Genomic DNA, 20,731 nt, shown 5'->3' on the forward strand with positions numbered 1-20,731 from the left:
CCTCAAGGTTGTGCGTGTTCACAAATGCTTTGCTGCTTACCTCAGTTGTGATGAGTGGTTATTTATTTACAGGTTTTCCACATACTGGATGTTTTTCCATTTTCACACCATTCTTTGTAAACCCTAGAAATGGTTGTGCGTGAAAATCCCAGTAACTGAGGAGATTGTGAAATACTCAGACCGGCCCGTCTGGCACCAACAACCACGCCACGCTCAAAGTTGCTTAAATCACCTTTTTTCCCATTCTGACATTCAGTTTGGAGTTCAGGAGATTGTCTTGACCGGGACCACACCCCTAAATGCATTGAAGAAACTGCAATGTGATTGGTTGATTAGATAATTGCATTAATGAGAAATTGAGAAGCGTTTGCAGTGAGAAGAAGCGTTTGAATTCGCCACACAATGATAAGGATACTGTAAGATCTAGAGAGATCTCATTCAAATTCTGCACAGAAATCTCTGTAATAAATAGCGCTGACATACGTCAGGAAATCAGAAGTGGTAACGCTAACTGTAACCATGGTGTTGTGGTAGAAATAGTCGAATGCATTAAAAAATGCTCCCTGGGATGTTTTGGTTAATGATATAAAGGAAAAGTGAAGCACTTTGGTCTCATAGACTTGATTCGATGGCTTTCTCTTCTGTTATACGACTAGACTCGTCATATAGAAAAGCTTCAGGGCCTCATTAGATATTTAATTTTCAATAAATAATGACTTTCTCTGAATGATGTACCGGATGCTCTGAGGCCAGGTGGGAAACCCATTTGAAATCTACGTTGCCAGAATGCAAACTTTCCACGTGTGTCCTCCAAGGTTAAAGCCCCATGTGTGAAGATCTGCAGATTATTTATCAGGGTGGTGTGGTGTTTGTTTTTTTTGCCATAGGTAATGAGCGCTTGACCTTTAGACAACCTTTTGTGGTTTTGCTGTTTTAGAAATAATAATGGGATTTATTTTTATGGCCTTTGGTTCTGTATAAGAAGTCGGAAATTAAAAATAGGGTCTAAACTACAGGTCTGTCAGGTGAGTCGATCTGTTCCTTCCAGTCTACTCCATGGCACTGTCTTCATTGGGTTAGGAGGATGGGATGGGACGGGACGGGACAGCAGCGCTCTGATGTTGAACAGATGAGAATCGGGCCTGTGCAGCTGTCATCTGTTAGCCATCCTCCAGACGGTCCCGCGGGACCTGGGGGAGGCTGGATTATTACCCCCACGTCCAGCCTTCATGGAAAGAACTGCGTATGCTCTGGTCATTGGCCTGCTCTGTTTTGAAACCGTTTAGGCCAGTAATGAGGGGGACAATGTGTTTTCAGGATTCGTTTGCGGTTGCTTCCAATTTGTAACTTGACATTGGTGAGTGTGGTGTAGAGTAGATATCTATGCTTATTTGAAGTGAATAGCATTATGAGTTTAGCATCTCTTGTTTACTGTATAAAAGTGGCCCATTTCATGGTATTAAACTTGCTGTAATTAAATATCAGCATGATTGAAAGAAAAAAATTACTTGTATATATAGATATAGAGATAAAGATATAGATAGATTCTTTGGATAGTGGGTTGTGCAGAGATGATTCAGACACTTCTTAGCAGATTAATCAACTGATATCTAATCATTTAGAGATTGTTGTATTGGCTCATAAGGGTGTCTGTTTGGGAACAGAGTTGATGGTTCCCCTTGTGTCCTTTCCAAAATATACAGACCGTCTCGCCAATGAATAAACAGTTTTGGTTTTCAACTTTTTTCCCCTGAATTGAGTAAATGGTGTAGAATGCATTTCTTCTTCACACTTCACACTGTGTAATTCACATTTACTGCCATGTATATAACATTATTGATTATAACATTGATTTATGACATTCATGTATTAATTTAATTGATCACATTTCATTTCTAAAATATAATATATATAAATATATATATATATAATATATATATATATATATATATATATATATATATATATATATATATATATATATATATATATATATATATATATATATATATATATATATATATATATATATTTCCAAACATAATTGTTCAGGTTATATATCTTTTCCATTTAGTCCGTTTTATTCTACAGTCTATGACATTTGGAGCTCTAGTATATAGCATAATAGCATTTTTTTATGAGCACCTTTATGGTTGCTTTTCTTTTTTCCTAGATCAGACATTATATTTGAATGCATTGTCATTCCTGAATCTTCCTTTGTTATTGTTATTCTTCTGTATGAGTGTTGATGTCTGTAGTAGCTGGATGTGAGGTGACTGGGTTCATGTGTGTCGATATGGAGCTGTTCTGTGAGATATGAGGAGATGACAGAATGACAGACCGGGGTGAACAGGGGGGTAAGACTCAGCGGGATGCTGCCCTAATGCCTTGCTTTTGGTCTTGTGTACCTCCACAGCCCCATCAGTAAGGATCATGTACCGCTTCATTGACACCAGACTAGTTTGATTTACTTATAAACTAAAGACAATCAATATTATAGTTGAAAACAATATGCTCTCAGCTCCCCAGTTAATGACAAACCAGAGTTTCTATGTCTCATTGTGACTTTTTGCCATTCTTGCATGAATGATGGAGGTTAATTACATATTTATAAATGAAATCCAGATGGGGCATTTAACAAAAGTAAAATAATTAGCTGTTTTTGCAGTGGTCGAATTGAAATATCACCCGTCAGAAGCTCTTCTGTGTATATGCATTTTTTTTCTTAAGAAGCAGCTAAATGTTTGAGACATTTACTACGAAAGCAATCATAAGATTAATTGCAATTATTATGATATTAAGCTAATGTCAAAAGATTAAAATAAAGCTTTCTCTCTTGTTTTTTTGTTTTGTTTTGTTTTTTATTAGTTTAACAGAGTCTTGGTGTAGTTACCTGAGAGGAGAGATGAAGTGACTTTAGTTTGGCGAGCAGGTGTGGAGGTTGTTGAGGGTGATATGTGAGACGAGACGCAAAAAACCAAGACAAAATTTGTCCGAGATGTCAGGGGTGGACACTTCCAGGACCGCTGCCAAAGGCTTTACCTGTGAATCCCATCTGTGCCACCACACGGAACAGCTGTCTGTCTGACAGGCCTCACTTCCTGTGTCGTCCACCTCCGTTCGGTCATCTGTTTCAGCTCTCACTTCCTCCTGTCCTCTGATTTGAGCAACCATTGTAACAAGCATTGAAACTTCTTTGCTATTTTTGTAAGTTAATGATTAATGGAGGTAATGACTAGGATTTTATATATTTAAAGAGAGAGAGCTGAATGTATGTAGGTAGATTTAAAATAAGGCAAAACAATAAAAAATCCTAAATCTTCCTTAGGTCAATTCACGCCCTCAACCAGGATTCTCACTGTCTTTGTAAAATCTTATAATTCCATGGGCATTTTTATAATGAATATATATATATATATATATATATAGGACAGACCAAAAGTTTGGAAACATTACTATATTTTATGTTTTTGAAAGAAGTTTCTTCTGCTCATCAAGCCTGCATTTATTTGATCAAAAATACAGAATTTTTTTTTTTAATATTGTGATATGTTATTACAATTTAAAATAATTGTTTTTAAATGTATTATACCTTAAATTATTATTTATTTCTGCGATGCAAAGCTGAATTTTTTAGGATCATTATCAAATGATACTTTAGAAATTATTCTAATATGATGATTCATTTCATTGGAAACAGTTCTGCTTAATATTTTTTCAGAACATGTGATACTTTTTTAGGATACTTTGATGAATAAAAGTAAAAAAAAAAAAAAAAAAAAAAGCTATGTTTTTAAAATATAAATATTTTTTAATAACAATATACACTACTGGTCAGTAATTTGGGGTCAGTAATTTTCTTTTCTTTTTTTGTTTTTATAAAATCAATACTTTTATTCAGCAAGGATGTTAAATTGATAAAAAGTGATAGTAAAGAAAATATATTATTAGAATATATATTATTAGATTTTTTTTTTATTTTGAATAAATGCAGTTCTTTTTAACCTTTTATTCATCAAATATATTAGACAGCAGAACTGTTTCCAACACTCATAATAAATCAGTTCACTCATAATAAATCAAAATGATTTCTAAATGATCATGTGATAGACTGGATGTTACATGTGACACTGAAGGCTGGAGTAATGATACTTCAGCTTTGCATCACAGGAATAAATTATTTTTAAGTATATTCAAATAGAAAACTATTATTTTAAGTTGTAATAATATTTCACAATATTACAGTTTTTTCTGTATTTTTGATCAAATAAATGCAGGCTTGATGAGCAGAAGAAACTTCTTTCAAAAACATAAAAAATACTAATGTTTCCAAACTTTTGGTCTGTGTGTGTGTGTGTGTGTGTGTGTATGTATGTATGTGTGTGTGTGTGTGTATATATATATATATATATATATATATATATATATATATATATATATATATATATATTATATTTTACTTATTTATAAGCTCTAAAATCTTTTATATGGAGAAATTGTGAGCATTAGGCTGTCATCGTTAACGCATGTGATTAATTCTATGGTCCTTAACGCATTAAAATAATTTAACGCAATTAAAAGTTTTGGTGGATATAGACTGCGGTCAAGTTAAAGACAATTGCGGTGGAATATAGCATACAATAAGCACGCTTGACTCGGATATAATAACGCATGTATGAGTGTTAATCGCACATTGTATTTATGCACATTAACAGAAATTCCCATACATTTCCATTGTTTCCACTCACTTTCACAATAATGTTTTGATTTGTCATGTTTGTTACTATGTTTAGTTGTACGGAATGGATCCGTGCACTGTAGTAGATATAAAACTCTGTAGTAGAGTTTTTTTTCCATCTCCATGCGGTCCTGTTTGGAATCGCAACTTGGCTTCTCTAAAATGTAAAAAAGCTATTTGCTGTTGCACTGTACACATACTAAACAAATCTGATATTATTTTTTTTTCATATGTGCTTATATGGGCTCCTTATATAATTTGGTCCTTTGGTGTCCTTTTGGAGTTTCTAACTGTACATTTTTGGAAAGACATCTAAATTTATCTTGGAAGAAAAGCCTGCAGAAAATTTAGATTTTTGTGAGTATCACCCTTCAGTCTTTTGGTTTGCTTTGCTGGATGTAGCAAATGATGAGAAAAAAATAATAATTTCATGAAGTGTGTGATTAATCGTGATTAATTACAGAAAAAGGTTTGTGATTAAAAAATTAACTCGATTGACAGCCCTATATATATAAAATATACTTATCCAGTTCATCTAGAGTCCGAAATTTTGAGAATCAGTGCAATAGATCATAAACAGCTGTTCTTGCCAGTTTTAGTCGATAACATTGAATAAACCCGAAGTGTCTGAGTTTGTGAAACATAAGACTATGTAAGTGTCTCTAGATGTGTTTGCATTTCTTAACCTAATTAAACACAGAAAGAGAATGTGAAATTAAATATTTAGGCTTCAAGAACTCGTGATGAGAGATGATCTACTGAGATGATAAAATGAAAGCATTGATCTTTATCTGGAGGGACTGTTTTTGTAGCTGTTTTGAGGTTTTGGCCAAATTACAGTAGAGCTGGATAACAAAGATATCCAAATGTCTGTGTGACATGATATTGAGTCATACTAGAAATAAAATAAAAATAGGTTTTCACTCTTTGTTCAGTATTTTTTTTTTTAATTTAAAACAATGAAGAATATAAGTAATTTGCCATTTTATACACATACAGTATACTGCATTTATTGAATTTGTTGCATTTTCATAGTCAGGCTAAGTGTCTTTTGTGTTTTTGTAAGAAAGAACATGCCACATGTCAGTTTGCATCTATTCATGTCTTCAGTCAGCACTGTCCCATGGTCCTCATTGATTTTGAAAATAGGAAGATGTTCCATCATTGTTTTGATTTGTAAAGCTGGGCTCCGTACGCTGTGTCTACTGGAGAAGTTATGTGATCATTTGCAGCCTTGTGAACGCAGTCCTCTTATTGAGATTCTTTGGTGAGAATAGCATTACCTAAACTCCCTGTGGTCGATGATAAGCATTTGGTTTAGCTTGGTGTAGTCTGTGGCGGGATGTTCAGCTCTTGAGTAATCAAGTCGCTGCAGTCTGGTCTTTTCCAGTCATATGTGTTTTTTTTTCCTCCAACAAAATGCTCCAGTCCAATGGCAATTTACAAATAATTAAATATGAATTGATATTTGCATATATACACCACAACATTGCATTTTGCAGTCATCAGCTTTTGTACATTGGTGATGATATTTTGTAAATCCATTCACGTCGTGGCTTAACTCCTCAAGGCTGATTTTCTCTCTCTGTCTTTACTCTGAAATGAAAGAAAATAATTGATTAGTTATGAATAATGTCAGGGTTTTTTCAGTTTTTGTTGTTGTTGATCTTTTTAATTATTTTTTTATTTGTATTTATTTATTTACATATATTATTCATGTTTAAAATTGTTTAATATCCTTTTATTTTCACATAAATGTTTTAAAATGTAGTTAAATTTTTACATTGAAGTCTATTTGTTTAGTTAATTTTTACAAGTTTATTGATTTTCAGTTTTGAAGGAGTTTTTGACTCTTGATGATTCATGTTGCTGTTTGGCATTAATGCGCCTGCTGTTTTTCTCCTATCACCTTTCCATTTGTGGTAGCACACACACACCTGGCTGACATTTCCCAGTTTGCTTTGCTTAGAACAGGAGCAGATGGAATGCCATCGTTCCTGCGGCCCCCGTCTGATGTAGGAGGAGTTCCTAGTCAAAACACTCAACCTTAACTGATGAAGTCAGACAGAATCCCATTTGAAAATAACCCTGACCCTCAACGTTTTCCTTTCTTCCCTTTTTTTTTTTTTCCCCTCACTCCTATTTTTTTCTCCAGCCCCTCCTCTAAGTTCAGTGCCACTTTAAAGTCAGCAGCGCTCTTACTCCAGGGATCACTTATGGGCAAACTAATAGGATTTTGCCTACATTTGCTTTTCATATCCTGTCTAACTCACCGTAGAGAAATTATTATTGCTGGAGCTTATGTCCAAATGCCCAGATTGATCGTACGCTCCCCTTGGTCTGAAGTCCTTTTATAAACACATTATTTCCAAGTACTTTGAGACAGGAAACAAATCACAGCAAATTCTCAAATATCTTTATATCAATAAATTAATGATCACCTCCTTTTTTTTCCCCTTTCAAGCAGCTACGGTTCTCTTAACACAAATATTTGGCTTCACCTTAGGGTTGACGTTTAACGTTGACAGCTTTCTAAAGATCACAACGAGACGATGTGTGTGCATGCATGGGTTTAGACGTGTAACTTTAGCCTCTGGTGGTGACAGGATGGGTAGATTATTAAAACCAGTCTTGTGTTTGAGCTAATCCCAATATATGAGTTTTGCACCCTTTTAATGCACCACATACACTCTTTTGATTGTTTTCATAGTGTTCAGGAGTATTTGCACAGACCATTTCGCCGTTGCCTTCAAGCGTAAATGCTAGTTTTCCTTCGTTTATGGTTATGAAGCGTACCGCCCCACCTGTGGTAAAGGATGACCCAATTCCAGCCCAACTTGAATTCATGTGGCTTCACTTTCCAGAAGGTATGGAAGTATTCACATTTGGCGGTTTTATAAGATCCCACTTTTGGCCAAATCTTTCAGGACGAATTCGAATGAAATGGCAGTTTACGGAGGGAAAAATGTTGGCTCTTTAATGCGCGGTGCTAACACTTCAAATAATTTCATATTGTGTCAAATGTTCGGGCTCCCGTTAGAGAAAGTCTCTAAACTCTTCCATATGCTTGTAATGAGAGAAGTCTCGATAATTATGCAGAAAATATGACCTACGTTACATTTTATTCAGTTACCATCTGAGCAGATGCCATAAATGAAAGGAAGACATCGCATTTGCCTCAAAGACTTTTTCTGAGTAATCCAGTCTGGTTATGCAATCCATCCAAACCTATGCCCTCACCTGCAAGAAACCAAACGTCCGCCACTAATGAATAGTGTGGTTTAGCCAGATGGACAGAGGAAGATGGTGTCAAAACACAAAAATAGGGGTAATTTCTCGCTCTGTCATTTGTGGTACATCCATGTGGATATAGTGATGTAGAAAATAGTAGTTACAGAGTGTGTGAGTGTGAATGTACAAACATCAAGAAGCAGTCCATTTCAAGCAGTTATTTTTATAAAAAAAATAAATACATATAAACCCGCCAGATGCATCAGAAGCTGGAAAATGTTTAGGGTAAAATCAATCATTTTTATATAGACACAAATCTGTTTGAGTCTTGAATGTCTTAACAGGCAAAAGTAGCAGTTTTGTGCCGCTCGACTGTCTGCGTTTGATTTAAATGTCCGTTTCGCTCTTTCGCTGGAGAATCTCGAAGCAGCTGTCTGTTTTGTGTCAGATTACAGACGCTTTGGCAAAAACCCGAACATTTGAATTCAGTTATACCTCCATGTCTTTCCCCCTGGTTTGTGTGTTCTTTATTTCGTCGTTCTCTTTCTTTAGAAACAATAAAGCTGCGCGTCTTGGCTGAGTGATATTTTCACGGCGTAATGAGCACTAAGTAGGGGTAAAAGAGAGGAGTGTGGTTTTGGAGAGCACAGACCCACTTCTGAAAGCGCACTACAAAGGCTAGGCATGGTCTGTTTCAAATCTCTGCCTGCCACTGGAATCCCGAAGACATGGGCGTATTTCTCGATTGGGCTTATAAAGATCTATCATTTCGTTTAGTACGGATTAAGGTTACGGCCTGAAATGGGAGTGTTAGCCTTTGGCCTGTTGTTGTTTCTAGCTTTGTGGTTTCTGGGTTGTTTCTATGTGATTTTCAACAACAAACAGTTTAGCAAATAAAACCTTTAAGTTGCCAGTTATAAATTTGCATTATAAGGAGCTCTTGTTTATTGTACGTTTGTTTCAGTCTTTTTGGTTTGTACAGTATTGAACGTCTAGGAATTAGACTTAAATACTTAAAGATGCTTAATCAGTTGCTAATTTGTGCTTGACTGATATCTACAGAACAATAGTGGATGATGTCTAATTTATTAATATTTTACCAATTTACCTGTCTGTGTACATGAATTGGACACACAGACTTTTTGACATTTCATTAAAGCAGTTATTTTGATGTAGAAAATAGCACATAAATAGCAGCCAATTAGATCTGTCTGGCTTTTTAAACGTTTAATTAGTTTTTGGGATTTACAAGAAACTATATTTTTGTATTTAGTGTTTTTATTGCAAGATAAATCCATAAAAATCTTAATTTAATGGTCTTAATGCCCTCATCTTAAAGTGCAAAGACCGCTGTGTTACTTTCAGAAATCTCTGCAAATCGTGCTCTGAAAGATTTATGAAGGTCCGAGCAAGTTGCATGTCATGCTTGACAAGGATACTAATTGGGCAATGAGGAAGCGACTTAGAACAACACAGGATGTGAGAGTGAAACGCTGAGGTTGGTGCATAGCTACTTGGGGGAAAATACCCAACAGCAGATGTTCCCTAGATTCTCGTGGTCTGATATATAGATCATGGACCATTAGCATTTGCTTGTTTATGCCTCCTATTTGCTCATTTGTTATAAATGGCCCAAACTAGGTTAGTTGTAATTCACCCGTTTGGTGCAGAGTATATACGGCGGAATCAGATGCCATCTATTATTGTTTATTTCCTTTGTTACAGACTTTAAAAGATCCAGAAAAAGAAAATGTAGCTCAATGGCTTCTGGAAGCACTTCAGGTTTTTGAGGATTAAGCACACATTGCGGTTGTGAGATACCCTGACTAAAAAATGCTCTTGTGTCATGGCGGAGTGTAATTGTCTTGAGTGTGTGTGTTATATTTCAACCTCAGACAGTTCTTCGCCACGCAAGTTTAAATTACAGTTTTCCCCTGTTTTTGGTTTGGTGTCATTGTATTCCTCACAGCCAAAGCGTGATTTATGGTTTTATTTTTAATGTGCTGCGGAGTTGGCTCCACGGGCCAAGGTCAGCACAGTCACGCTCGCCGGGGGAAGAGATGGATGATGTGTTTGTATATTACCTGACAGTCTCTTTGTTGATTGGATATTTTCCGTTGGGCTACATTTAATCCGATCTTTCACTGCATCTGTCTATGAGGTCATGGTAGCAGCGCACTCTGTAACAGAGATATCGCTCTTGATGGAAAAGGACATGTGGATGAAGTCATAACTCTGCTTCAGAGCACCTAGGACTGTTTTCAGTGTTAAATGTTATCTCGGGAAGGCTGAGAATTACGACGCAGATTCACAAAAAGGTGTAGTTGGCCGGTGTAGAAGACTGAACACTGTCTGAAATCACTAGTTGATTATTACTTAGAAAGCATATACTAAATTATGCCTTATCTGCTTTCTGTTATCTCAAAAGTTTTGGCTGTGTCAGATCTAGAAGTTAGGAATACGGTTTGTGTATATCAACTGCTTTGTTGTGGCTCGTATTACAGAAATGCTTTGTAGAAAGGAACAAACCCTTAAACTACTTGTTGAACGGTACTCTTCAAATAAACAAAGTTACTCTACAAGTTTACTTTGATAGAATTTAATGCAACCCAACTGTATCCTGACTAACTTTGCCTCAAGTCATTGCCCTCAGTGACCTTACTAGCAGAGAATGATTCAGCCCTGCTTTGATCCCTGCCCGAGGTTCAGCCGTATTTCACACCTCTGTCTGTGTTTCTACAGCTTGTTTGTGGACTTGAACACGTCCAGATCATTGCACAATCTTAACAGAGAACACCTGCTTAAGTCTCACTCACCATTTTCCTCTGATTGCTGAGGCAAAATGTGCAGATCTGTTTGGGCTGGGAGTTCTCCGAGTCCCGACTAGGCGAGCCATGGTGGTGGTAGTAGTTTGAGGTTGAAGGCCCTCCGCTGTGGCACGGCTGTCCATCCCCACAAGCTTCACCCACAAGGAGCACGTTTCCAAGGTGGGAGATGTAACTGGACGCCAACCGCAAGGTCTCGATCTTGGACAGCTTCCGGTCAGCAGGCTCTGTTGGGATGAGAGTCCTTAACGCGGTGAAGGCCGTGTTGACACTGTTGGTGCGATCCCGCTCCCGTGCGTTGGCTGCATTGCGTGGACGGCCCTCTGCCACTGGAGCCATTGTCCCGGTGGAGTTAGGTGATGTACTTATCAGCCGTCCTCCACCTACACCAGGTTTCCGCTTTCTTCCAACTTTAAGTTCGTATCCTGAGGCGTCCAAACGAAACGAGCGGTCATCCGAGCCCGAGCTCTCGCTGCCATTTTCGTCATCTTCTGACATCATCGAGATCTCGGAGTAGAGGTATCGGCTGGGAGCCGGACGCACCATCGCGAAAGACATCACTGAAACCTCCGAACCTCTCCACACAGATTTCTAATGTTGCTTGCAAGACTCTAGAGTTCGTAATGCATGGATCTCTGGTTCCGAAGCCAAGTCCTCCACTTGTTTGCTCTCCGGATAGTCCTCTAGTACAGTTGCACTCTGGTATTACATTGCCCTGCTACTAGGAATCATTTGAAATGAGTTTTTCCTTGAAGTCGAGAGTTGGAGAATTGATCCTGAAGGGTTGAGTTTGTTGTTTGTCCTCACTCACATCACATATGAGCTGAAATCCACGTCTTGCTTCCTCAAACACACATGCACACTCCTCCTCCGGCTCTCTGTCCCTGTGCAGCGCTGGCTCTCCCCCTTGCGTAGAGACCCACGTGTGGTTTCACTGAGTGTTTCAGTATGGTTGTGCTTTATAGGTTGTGGGAGTGTCTGATATGATTCCCCCCTCCCTCTCTCACTCCCTCGCTCTCTCTCCCTCTGTCCATCCCTCTCTTTTACTGCTTATGCAAATACCCCAGCTGGCGGCTCAGGCAGGGAGCAAAGTGGTTCTATACAGCTTCAGCTTTTTAACTCCCAGTTAATAATGGCCTTTCTTTTTTCTTCTTCTTCTTGCTTGTTCAACTTTAGTGTTTTGAAATCATTCTTCCTTGCTTTCACACTAATCTCATTTTCCCTCTATTTTCTCACTTTTTTGCTTGAAGTTTGTCTTTTCTTTCTTGATGTGAAGTAAAATCAATAAAATGTTATTGATTTTATTTGATCATTATTTGCCTTTTTGCCTGTTTTTCTTTCTTCCTTTTATTGGTTTTAAATCGTTCTTGTTTCTAGTTCTTTTTTCATTCCTTTCTTCTGTCATTCCCTCCATCCTTCTGTTACATCCAGCTACTTTCATACTACATTTACTTTTTCCATCTTTCCTTCCTTCCCTCTCTTCTTCCCTAATTTTAAGTCATTATATCTTGCTTTTTGCTCCTTTTTCTTTCTCCTTCATTCCTTCCTTACTGGTTTTAAATCGTTATTAACTTTTCTTCCTTTTCTCCTCCCCTCAATTCTTATTTTACTAATTTTAAATCATTCTTTCTTAATTTTTTGCTCTTGTTCATATTCTTTTCCATCCTCCTTTTGTATCTCCTTTTTCATTCATTGCTTTCTCCCATTCTTCCCTTACTTAAAAAAAAAAATCCTACTTTCTTTGCTTCCATTCTTGTCAACTTGTTTGCTTGAAATCTTTCCTCAGACACCATTTGCCTCTTGTATCTTTATTTTCCTGCTCCCTCTTTTCCCATCCTTCATTTACTATTATACTGCATCCTAGAAGGACTCTCGTTTCAACTGGAGATCTGTAAAATTTGGGTAATTCTTTCACCCATTCTCCCCTCCTCCCACTGAACTCTGTAACCATCACCTCACCTCAGTGGGGGTTTTACAGAGTCCCATGTGTCAGAGTGAAACTTTCTCTGGGCCGGTCCTTTGCTGTGAGTCTGCACTCCCGTGGTTTTTCTTCCGCTCTGAGTCAGTGACTGTCCAGTAGCTTGATGAACTATGTTGTCCGTGAAGATTGTCTTACACTTTAGCGTATTGCTGTTTTGTCTGGCTGGACTGGTTTAGTCACGGGAGGGAAATAGCAACATAACATCATCCAGCGGGACCATAACTCACATCATAGCACCTGTTCCTCTCTTAGTCATTACCACCAATCAGTTTATGATGAAATGAAGATAATCCCCCTGAGAAACAGATTTTGGTCATGTTTTGATTTTGCGAAAAGGAAATATTGGATCTTTTTGAGAATAACTTTGAGGAAAGTTATGTGGTCTTGTTTAGCTTAACTATGGAAGTTTGAAAAGGTTGTCTGAACTTATTATATGTTCTGTCGCGCTTTTGTAACTTTAGCCATAAGTCATTAAAAATATTGTTCCGAAAACATATCAATTTAAATTTACTGTTCTTAAAGGTTTCGTTGAGAGAAAATCATACAAGAACAGCATGCTCGTTCTCCAAGTTCAGGACTTTTCTCATCCTAATATCTATCTAAAGAAAGAGGGAGAAGGTAAAAAACTAAATACGTTTCCATACGACGCAACCATTTGATGGATTATAAGTGTACTCCTTGATGTCATTATAATTTCAACGCCTATTTACCCTCTGGAAAATATGAAGATATGAATGGTGGATTGTCATTTTTCTCCCTTCATTTCCTCTAGATTCCATATTTTTGACATTAGCTCAAGACTAGTCTGGCAGCGTAACAATGTGGTTTTCGTACCATTACTTTGCGAATGATGGCTTGAGATGGAGATGATGAAAAAGACGTTTTGAGGACGTGGTAAATCCATATTAATGCCGTCTCATGTTTAGTCTCTTTGAACCGCAGCCTCATTAATAAGCGATGTGAGTTGAAGGCCAGACAGGATATCTGATTTCCGGCATTTGCTCGAGGTCAAAACCGCAGGAGAGGAGGATCCTCTCAAACACTTACTTTGACTATTTTTTTTTTCTAATTTTTGGGACATTTTAATTTGTTATTTGTTGTTAATTGTAGTGATATTTTCACGCTAGACTATACAGTCTTTTCCTTTTTAAGGGGAGTTTATTCATTAATTAGTTCCCTGAATGGTCATTTGAAACCCATCGTCTTGGAGAACAGGAACGTAACACTTAACACTTGATTTCTTTTTGATTTTAAGATGAAAAACGTTCCCGGGTCTGTAGAGGTACGAAGACTTTGAGTTTTATGTTTTCATTAATGAAAATGGTTTTGTTAATGGCTGCTGCAAGTGAAGAGATTTATATTCTTTTGAGTGGGAGAGCATTCTTTAATTTTAATCTTGTAAAGGGAATTTAAACTGGTTTAACTAGCAGCAGTAAATCACTAGTTGAGTTTTTAACACCATTGTATTGAAATAATGTTTTCCGCATGTCGAAACATGTACTATTATCCTGTTCCGAATGGACTTTTCCTCCTTTTTTTCCTGTTTTTAGGGCAATTGGAATATAACCTTAAAGATGTCATTTTTCCTTCTTGAAACTGATTTTGAAGTTGAATGGCTTTACCAGTCACTAGTCAGACATATTCACTGCTCAGACTGAAAAGTATCAGTTGCACGTCTGCAAAGGTTGTGTCTTCATGAAGAGGTGAAAACTTCACTGTTTTGAAGTCTCTGATATTGTTGTATGCTTGCTTCTGATCCCATCATTAGATGAATCATTCTGATGAATCCTTCTTTTGAATTACTTCATTTAGTATGAACAGATTTGCATGGTATTTGTAAAGCACTTACCTAAGAAATTGTTTATGGAGTCAAACTGTGAGGTGAGTTAAATATTGGAGTTATAACACAATAAAACTATATGAAAATGTAGTGAATTGTGGCTCTTCTATATGAATGTATATGTTGGTGAGTTGAATCAGTAAGTATAATTTAAAATCAGCCATCTAAATGAAAAGATTCACTAAAATCTTGTTTTTTTTTAAATTTAGATTCATATGTTGTAAAGCAGTTCCGATACATTCATATATGGATATGAGTTTTGTCTCCAAATTTTATATGAATATTTTAGATCCTTACAATATTGTTATTTATAACATTTAGGAGTCGATGGAATTGTTTTAAAATGTTTTAATAGAAGTCTCGTATGCTCACCAAGGCTGCATTTATTTGATTTGAAGCAGCAAAAACAGTAATAATGTAATGTTACAAATCAAAATAACTGTTTTCTGTTTGAGTATCTTTGAAGATGCAATAGATTGCTATGATGGCAAAGCTGAATTTTCAGCATCATTGCTCCAGTCTTCAGTGTCACACGATCGTTTAGAAATCATTCTAATGTGCTGATTTCCTGCTCTAGAAAATTTTCTTCATAAAATGAAGCATGAAAACTGTTGACCTGAAAAATATGAAAACAATTGAGCTGCTCATTATTATTATTATTATTATTATTATTATTATTATTATTTTATTTAGAGATTGAAAATTTTTAAGATACTTTGATACTTCGACACATGATTTATTTGAAAAAAGGCATAATGACCCTAAACTTTTGAGTGGTTGTGCATTTATATTTAACTATTCAGATTATTTAAGAAAAACAAAGCAAATCATATATATATTTTTTTGTTGTTGTTGTTTTTTTTAATACATTGTAGGGTGATGGTGAGGAAATTTTCCCACCCGTTAATCAATGTGTGACAACACCAATAATACCGGTATCACTGTGGGGGCGAGGGCATTCCCTCTTTTCCTTGCTTTCCTTCATTTTTAAATAGTTTGTAAAAGCATTGTGCGCATTTTAATTTCACTTTCGAATTAGTCACAATTCGGTGTCAATTGCTTTAATGCAACAACAGAATACAATGTCAAACTCACTTTAGCTCTAAAATTCTCTTTATTTAAACAGGAGATAAATACAAATAACACATTTCGGCCGAAACATCTGTTATTTGCATTTATCTCCTGTTTAAATAAAGATAATTTATTAGAGTGCAGATCTTGAGTAACATTTAAAATCAAAAATATTGCCAAACAGGAGATTTTGCATTTAGTTTGAAAACTAAATCATCTGCCATCGTTTTGTCTGTGTCACCTCACTCTTCTTGTCAGTCAGCTCGACTCACTCTCCTCACTGGAGAAATGAAATCAAAGCCTAATGCATTGCGAAATATTGAATCATGACTTGTATTATATCATGAGGTTGTTTTGCAATACCTTCATTGCCTGTTTTTATTAAGTTAAAGTTGTGAAGTTGTGTACCAAAATAATGAGATGTTCTTTTTTTGTTATATTAGTAGATTTAGGGATTTGTTTTTTAAAAGGCACGTTTGTGCTCAGCACCTGTTGGCAAGGTGTTTAGGCCTATATTTAGTAGAAAAGGAAGTGCTTTTGTCGTTGTTGGCAATAAAGAAAGATGCTCTTTCAGTGAAGCCTTTATGTCTCTTAGTGTCACATTCATGACCACAATGACACAGCAATATTTCTTTCCAGACCCCGGCTTTGACCTTTCAGTCATTAAAGCAAAAGCTCACTGCAGCAGTCCGTATATCCCAGGATGAGTCATTACAGGAACTGGGTCACAAGGTGACGACATTCATTAGGGTTGAGCGAGACCACAGCAGAGAAGGAATGTCTCGCAACCTCATAAAGATCGACCTCTGTGGTAACGAATGACAGCGCTTGTTATCTCACCATTGGACTGCTTAAAGCGGAGAAAAGGCATCCCATCTGACTACCATTAGCTCCCACTGACCTCCTCTGGGGCTCTGTGACACATAAACCAGCAGAAAATGCTTTCTGGGCTCCAATCCTCTCAGGCAGCAGGGTTTTGGATGTTTGGTTGAACACCTGAGGTGCATCGTACTGCGATCAGCCGCTCTGATCCTCTAAGCTTGTGGGTGGATTTGTCTGGATGGGTCCAAAAGATCCCCTGCACTGTTTTCAGATGAGCACAGACAGCTTCATCTCAGCCACATTTGTTCCAGCTCACACACATGCATCCAGGACTTACTGAGATCACCGTGGTAATGACTTCAGTTAATTTATTCAAAAGAGAAGGCGGAGTCATATGAAGGGAACAAATAAAACCAATTAGACTGGCCGAGGCCTTTGTTCTCATTGCTCTTACTGTGACTTTTCCATTGTTAAAGTGCTCCTGTTTTTCTTATTTTTATTATGTGTTTTCTCTCGGGTACATTTACAGTGGTTAAAGCATATAAACAGGCTGAAACTACAGAGACTCTGAGTTGGTTTCTTCCATTGTAATATGAAGGCCGGAAGACCTAATTTAGAGCGATCCATCCACATGTGCATTTTTCACACGTCCATCTACTCGCAAAGCTATTTTTTTTTGCCTGCTGTTGGTCAAATTTTTATTTGTTTGTTTATTTTTTTATCATTTTATTTTGAGAGGTTTGGGTTATGAGGTTACTGTAGAAAAGCTTCTTCTGTCATGTTGATTGATTAGGGATTGTACCTAATTATTATTTTTATTTTTTTATTACGAATGACTGCATGTACTTAATCACTTTTCTGTCTTTATTTTCTCAAGTGTTTGCTTTTATTGACATTGTAATGTTTTTTTACAACTCAAAATGAAGTGAGCAGCAAATGTGAAAAGTGCTGCGTTTTGGAGAGCACTTTGGTTCCCGCTCAGTTTTCTTATATTCCTTACCCTAGATGCTTGGGTTTGGGTATTATTCCATGATCATTTTCCAATTTAGATTTTTCCAGCAAGCTGTTAGCGGTGGATGTTAGCGGCATCCTAATGGCCTGCGCGCAGCTGCCACTCACCCACATTCGCGCGCACAGGGATGCGGTGCTGCAGACGCATGGCCCTGTTTGGATGGACCTCATGGAAAGTGTAGATGTGGCAGCGTTCCACTGGGAGTTTGAGTTTACTGGGATTATAAATGATCCCATTAGAGGGAAATGCAAACCTGCATTTGTGGGGAGGAGACGCAGGCTGCTCCATCTGCAAATGGCTTGTCGCTCAGTGGCCCGTGCCGAGTGGGTAAGCCGTGGAACCGCTTCCATAAATCCCATCTTAAGCAGTTCTCCTGCCCGGTGCCCATCGAGAACCAGCGTCTCATCGTGTTAAACGCCTTCTTTCAAATCAGCACTGCTGCTGAAAAATATTCCGTGCCAGCATGAACTCATAAATCAAGTTACTTAATGCACCTTAGCACATTATTGAATTTGAAATGGCCACATTTTTAATTTAATTTAGATTTCAGAAATTGCCCCTGGAGTACAGATTAATCAATGTTTTAAATTCAGTAGTTTTGAGAAGCTGAGTCATTGCTTCTTAAAGCAAACAGCAGAAATGTTCAGGTGTTTCACCACCGAGGCCCTGCTGATTCACAAATGAGAGCCAGATCTGTACATAATAACCATAAAATGCCTTTTGCAACATTTTGTATTATTTAAAGGGGGGGTGAAATGCTCGTTTTCACTCATTATCCTGTTAATCTTGAGTACCTATAGAGTAGTACTGCATCCTTCATAACTCCAAAAAGTCTTTATTTTTATTATATTTATAAGAGAAAGATAGTCTGTACCGATTTTTCCCGGAAAAACACGAGCGCCTAGAGGCGTGACGTGTGGGCGGAGCTAAAGAATCACGAGCGCGAGTAGGCTTTTGAGTTGAGAGTGTTTGGAAGCTGTGACACAGATCCAGAGGCTGAAATTTAACAAGAGCAGCATCAGCAAAGGCGGTATGCTATGTGGTATGTACTGAAACTGTATATATTTGCTTAGCGGTTTTGGAAAATAAAGTTCCACTTTATGTCGTCTTTTTTTTTTTTTTTTTTTTCAAGCTGTACATGTGGAAAGTGCAGTTTGATGACAACATCGCATGTTGTTTACTTGATGTGCTTACGCGCTGATAGCTAAGTTAACAACACACAGAGATATTTGAAGCAGTTTTACTCACCGCATGTGGTTCCAACACACGCTCGTGACCCTTTTTAGTTGGGAATGCATTATCCTTAAGAAATAAACGATGTGCAATCCGAAATGCAGGCAACAAACAAAAACACTTGCACAACTCCGTTGATGCTCTGTAAAAATAAACTCCATCCACTGGTCCCTTTAATGCTGTTTCTCTTTTGGTAATCTGTGCAGGGTTGTCTTGCCCTGGCAACCAAAAACACACTTCTTTTGTGACTTTTCGCGACGCTCTCGCTAGGGGGTGTGACGGTTCGTATATAACCGTGAGACCGACGGTTATAGTTGAACATCGTCATTAGAACTCTATAATTGCAAAAACCGTGTCATTAAAATATTTTTTACCAACATTTTATCAAAAATTATTTTCATTTTTTAGATAGGATCATAAGATGCGCAATATATCGGGAGACATGGTTTTTACCACTTAATGAAGTTTTGTAAATCGTCAGACATGATATTTACCACTTCATTAAATTTTGCTTTGTAGAAAACCTTTCTTAAAAACGAATTTCGTTTTGTACAAATTTTATCTTAATTTTAATAATGGTTTCATCAACCAATTGCATGTATTTTAATAAATAAAAAGCAAGTAAAGCAGACAATGATAACCGTGACATGGAAGCACCAGCGCGCCGCGTTCACTTGCACTGCACTGTGACCTAGAGCACATCTCATCGCAAATGAAACTCAGCGTAGGCCTATGCTTCATACTTTAGCATTAAATATCTTTGCTGCATCCTTTCTAGAACAGACAATGGCTTTTTTTTGCGGCTCGTATCAGCAAAGCATTGCATCGCCATAGACCGCAAAACAAGCAGTGGATGGCGGGCGGGTGCGGCTTTGAAATTTGCTGTATGATTTCCATGAAGCAAAAAACAAGGACGGAATCTCGAAATCCAGTCATGAAAATGAAACTTGCATTTTAATATGGACAGTCATGGAATTTGCCAAAGTTAGCATAAAATAATCAAATGAAATCTCCATATGGACCAGTATCTGTAAATGTTAAGCCGCAAAAGTTGTTTGAAATATAAATCCGTGTTCTGCGCGTCTCTGTGTGAATTAATGAATGGCAGAGACGTGCAGGTTTGTTTACTACATAGACTGAAGCGCATGACGCTTGCATTAATTTCAGCATCTGAGCTTCAGAGTTCTCTCTCCTTCAAGCGATCTGAACTTTTCAGCTCATCTCAATGGACACACAGCGCACCTGTATTTGACACTCTGTAAACTCTTTGTGAAGGCACACGACTCACCGTCACTTTACTGATAGTGCTGTTTCTCACACATGCAAAGAGAGAGAGAGCAAGAGTCTTACCATGCTTAAACAACACCTTATATGTAAACTATTCTTTGTTGTCTTCTCCTGTCAAAATAATGGATTTAATTTAGAATTATTCATATTCATTTTCGAACAAGCAGAAGACATACCAGTTTCTCCGGTAGTGGGCGGAGCTAATGGGCAAATGGCAATGGCTTTTTTTTTGCGGCTCGCATCAGCAAAGCATTGCATCGCCATAGACCCCAAAACAATCAGCGGATGGCGGGCGGGTGCGGCTTTGAAATTTGATCAAAAAACGTTGGCGCGGATGATGAGTTTTGTGACAGATCTCCTTAATAAATGGAGGTCTGAAATCTCTGCCCCTTTACCGATCAGAGCACGCGCTGACACGGAGTTAACCCGCTATCTCCAAGAACAACCAATTGACTTGGACCCCCCCCCCCCCCCCGACGGTTATGTTATGAACCGTCACATTTGACTCACGTCATAACCGTCATCACCAATTCTGAAACCGGCACACCCCTAGCTCTCGCTCTGATCAGTGAATCGCTCTGATTAGTGAAATGTCTGTGCTGCTCAGCTTCGCTATACGGAGCGCACGCTCTTCCGGCAGAAGTGCCTTAGGACCCATAAAAGGAAATTCCGCTCCATCTAACGTCACACA

The 20,731-nt window shown here is 37.6% G+C and overlaps 2 protein-coding genes across 2 annotated transcripts in view; one reads left to right on the forward strand and one right to left on the reverse strand.

Annotated features, from left to right (window-relative positions):
- Positions 1-20,731, forward strand: part of LOC113062032 (ribosome biogenesis protein bop1) — a 72,503-nt gene that overhangs the window by 22,924 nt on the left and 28,848 nt on the right. The window lies entirely within an intron of this gene.
- Positions 5,668-12,651, reverse strand: LOC113062034 (basic helix-loop-helix transcription factor scleraxis). Its single transcript, XM_026231535.1, has 2 exons — positions 10,786-12,651; positions 5,668-6,334 (listed from the first exon to the last, which is right to left on the reverse strand). The coding sequence occupies exons 1-2, from the start codon at positions 11,350-11,352 to the stop codon at positions 6,296-6,298; spliced, it is 606 nt and encodes a 201-aa protein (XP_026087320.1). The 5' UTR covers positions 11,353-12,651; the 3' UTR covers positions 5,668-6,295.

The sequence above is a fragment of the Carassius auratus genome, chromosome 44 (assembly GCF_003368295.1).
Source record: "Carassius auratus strain Wakin chromosome 44, ASM336829v1, whole genome shotgun sequence".
In the NCBI taxonomy this organism is placed as follows: Eukaryota; Metazoa; Chordata; class Actinopteri; order Cypriniformes; family Cyprinidae; genus Carassius; species Carassius auratus.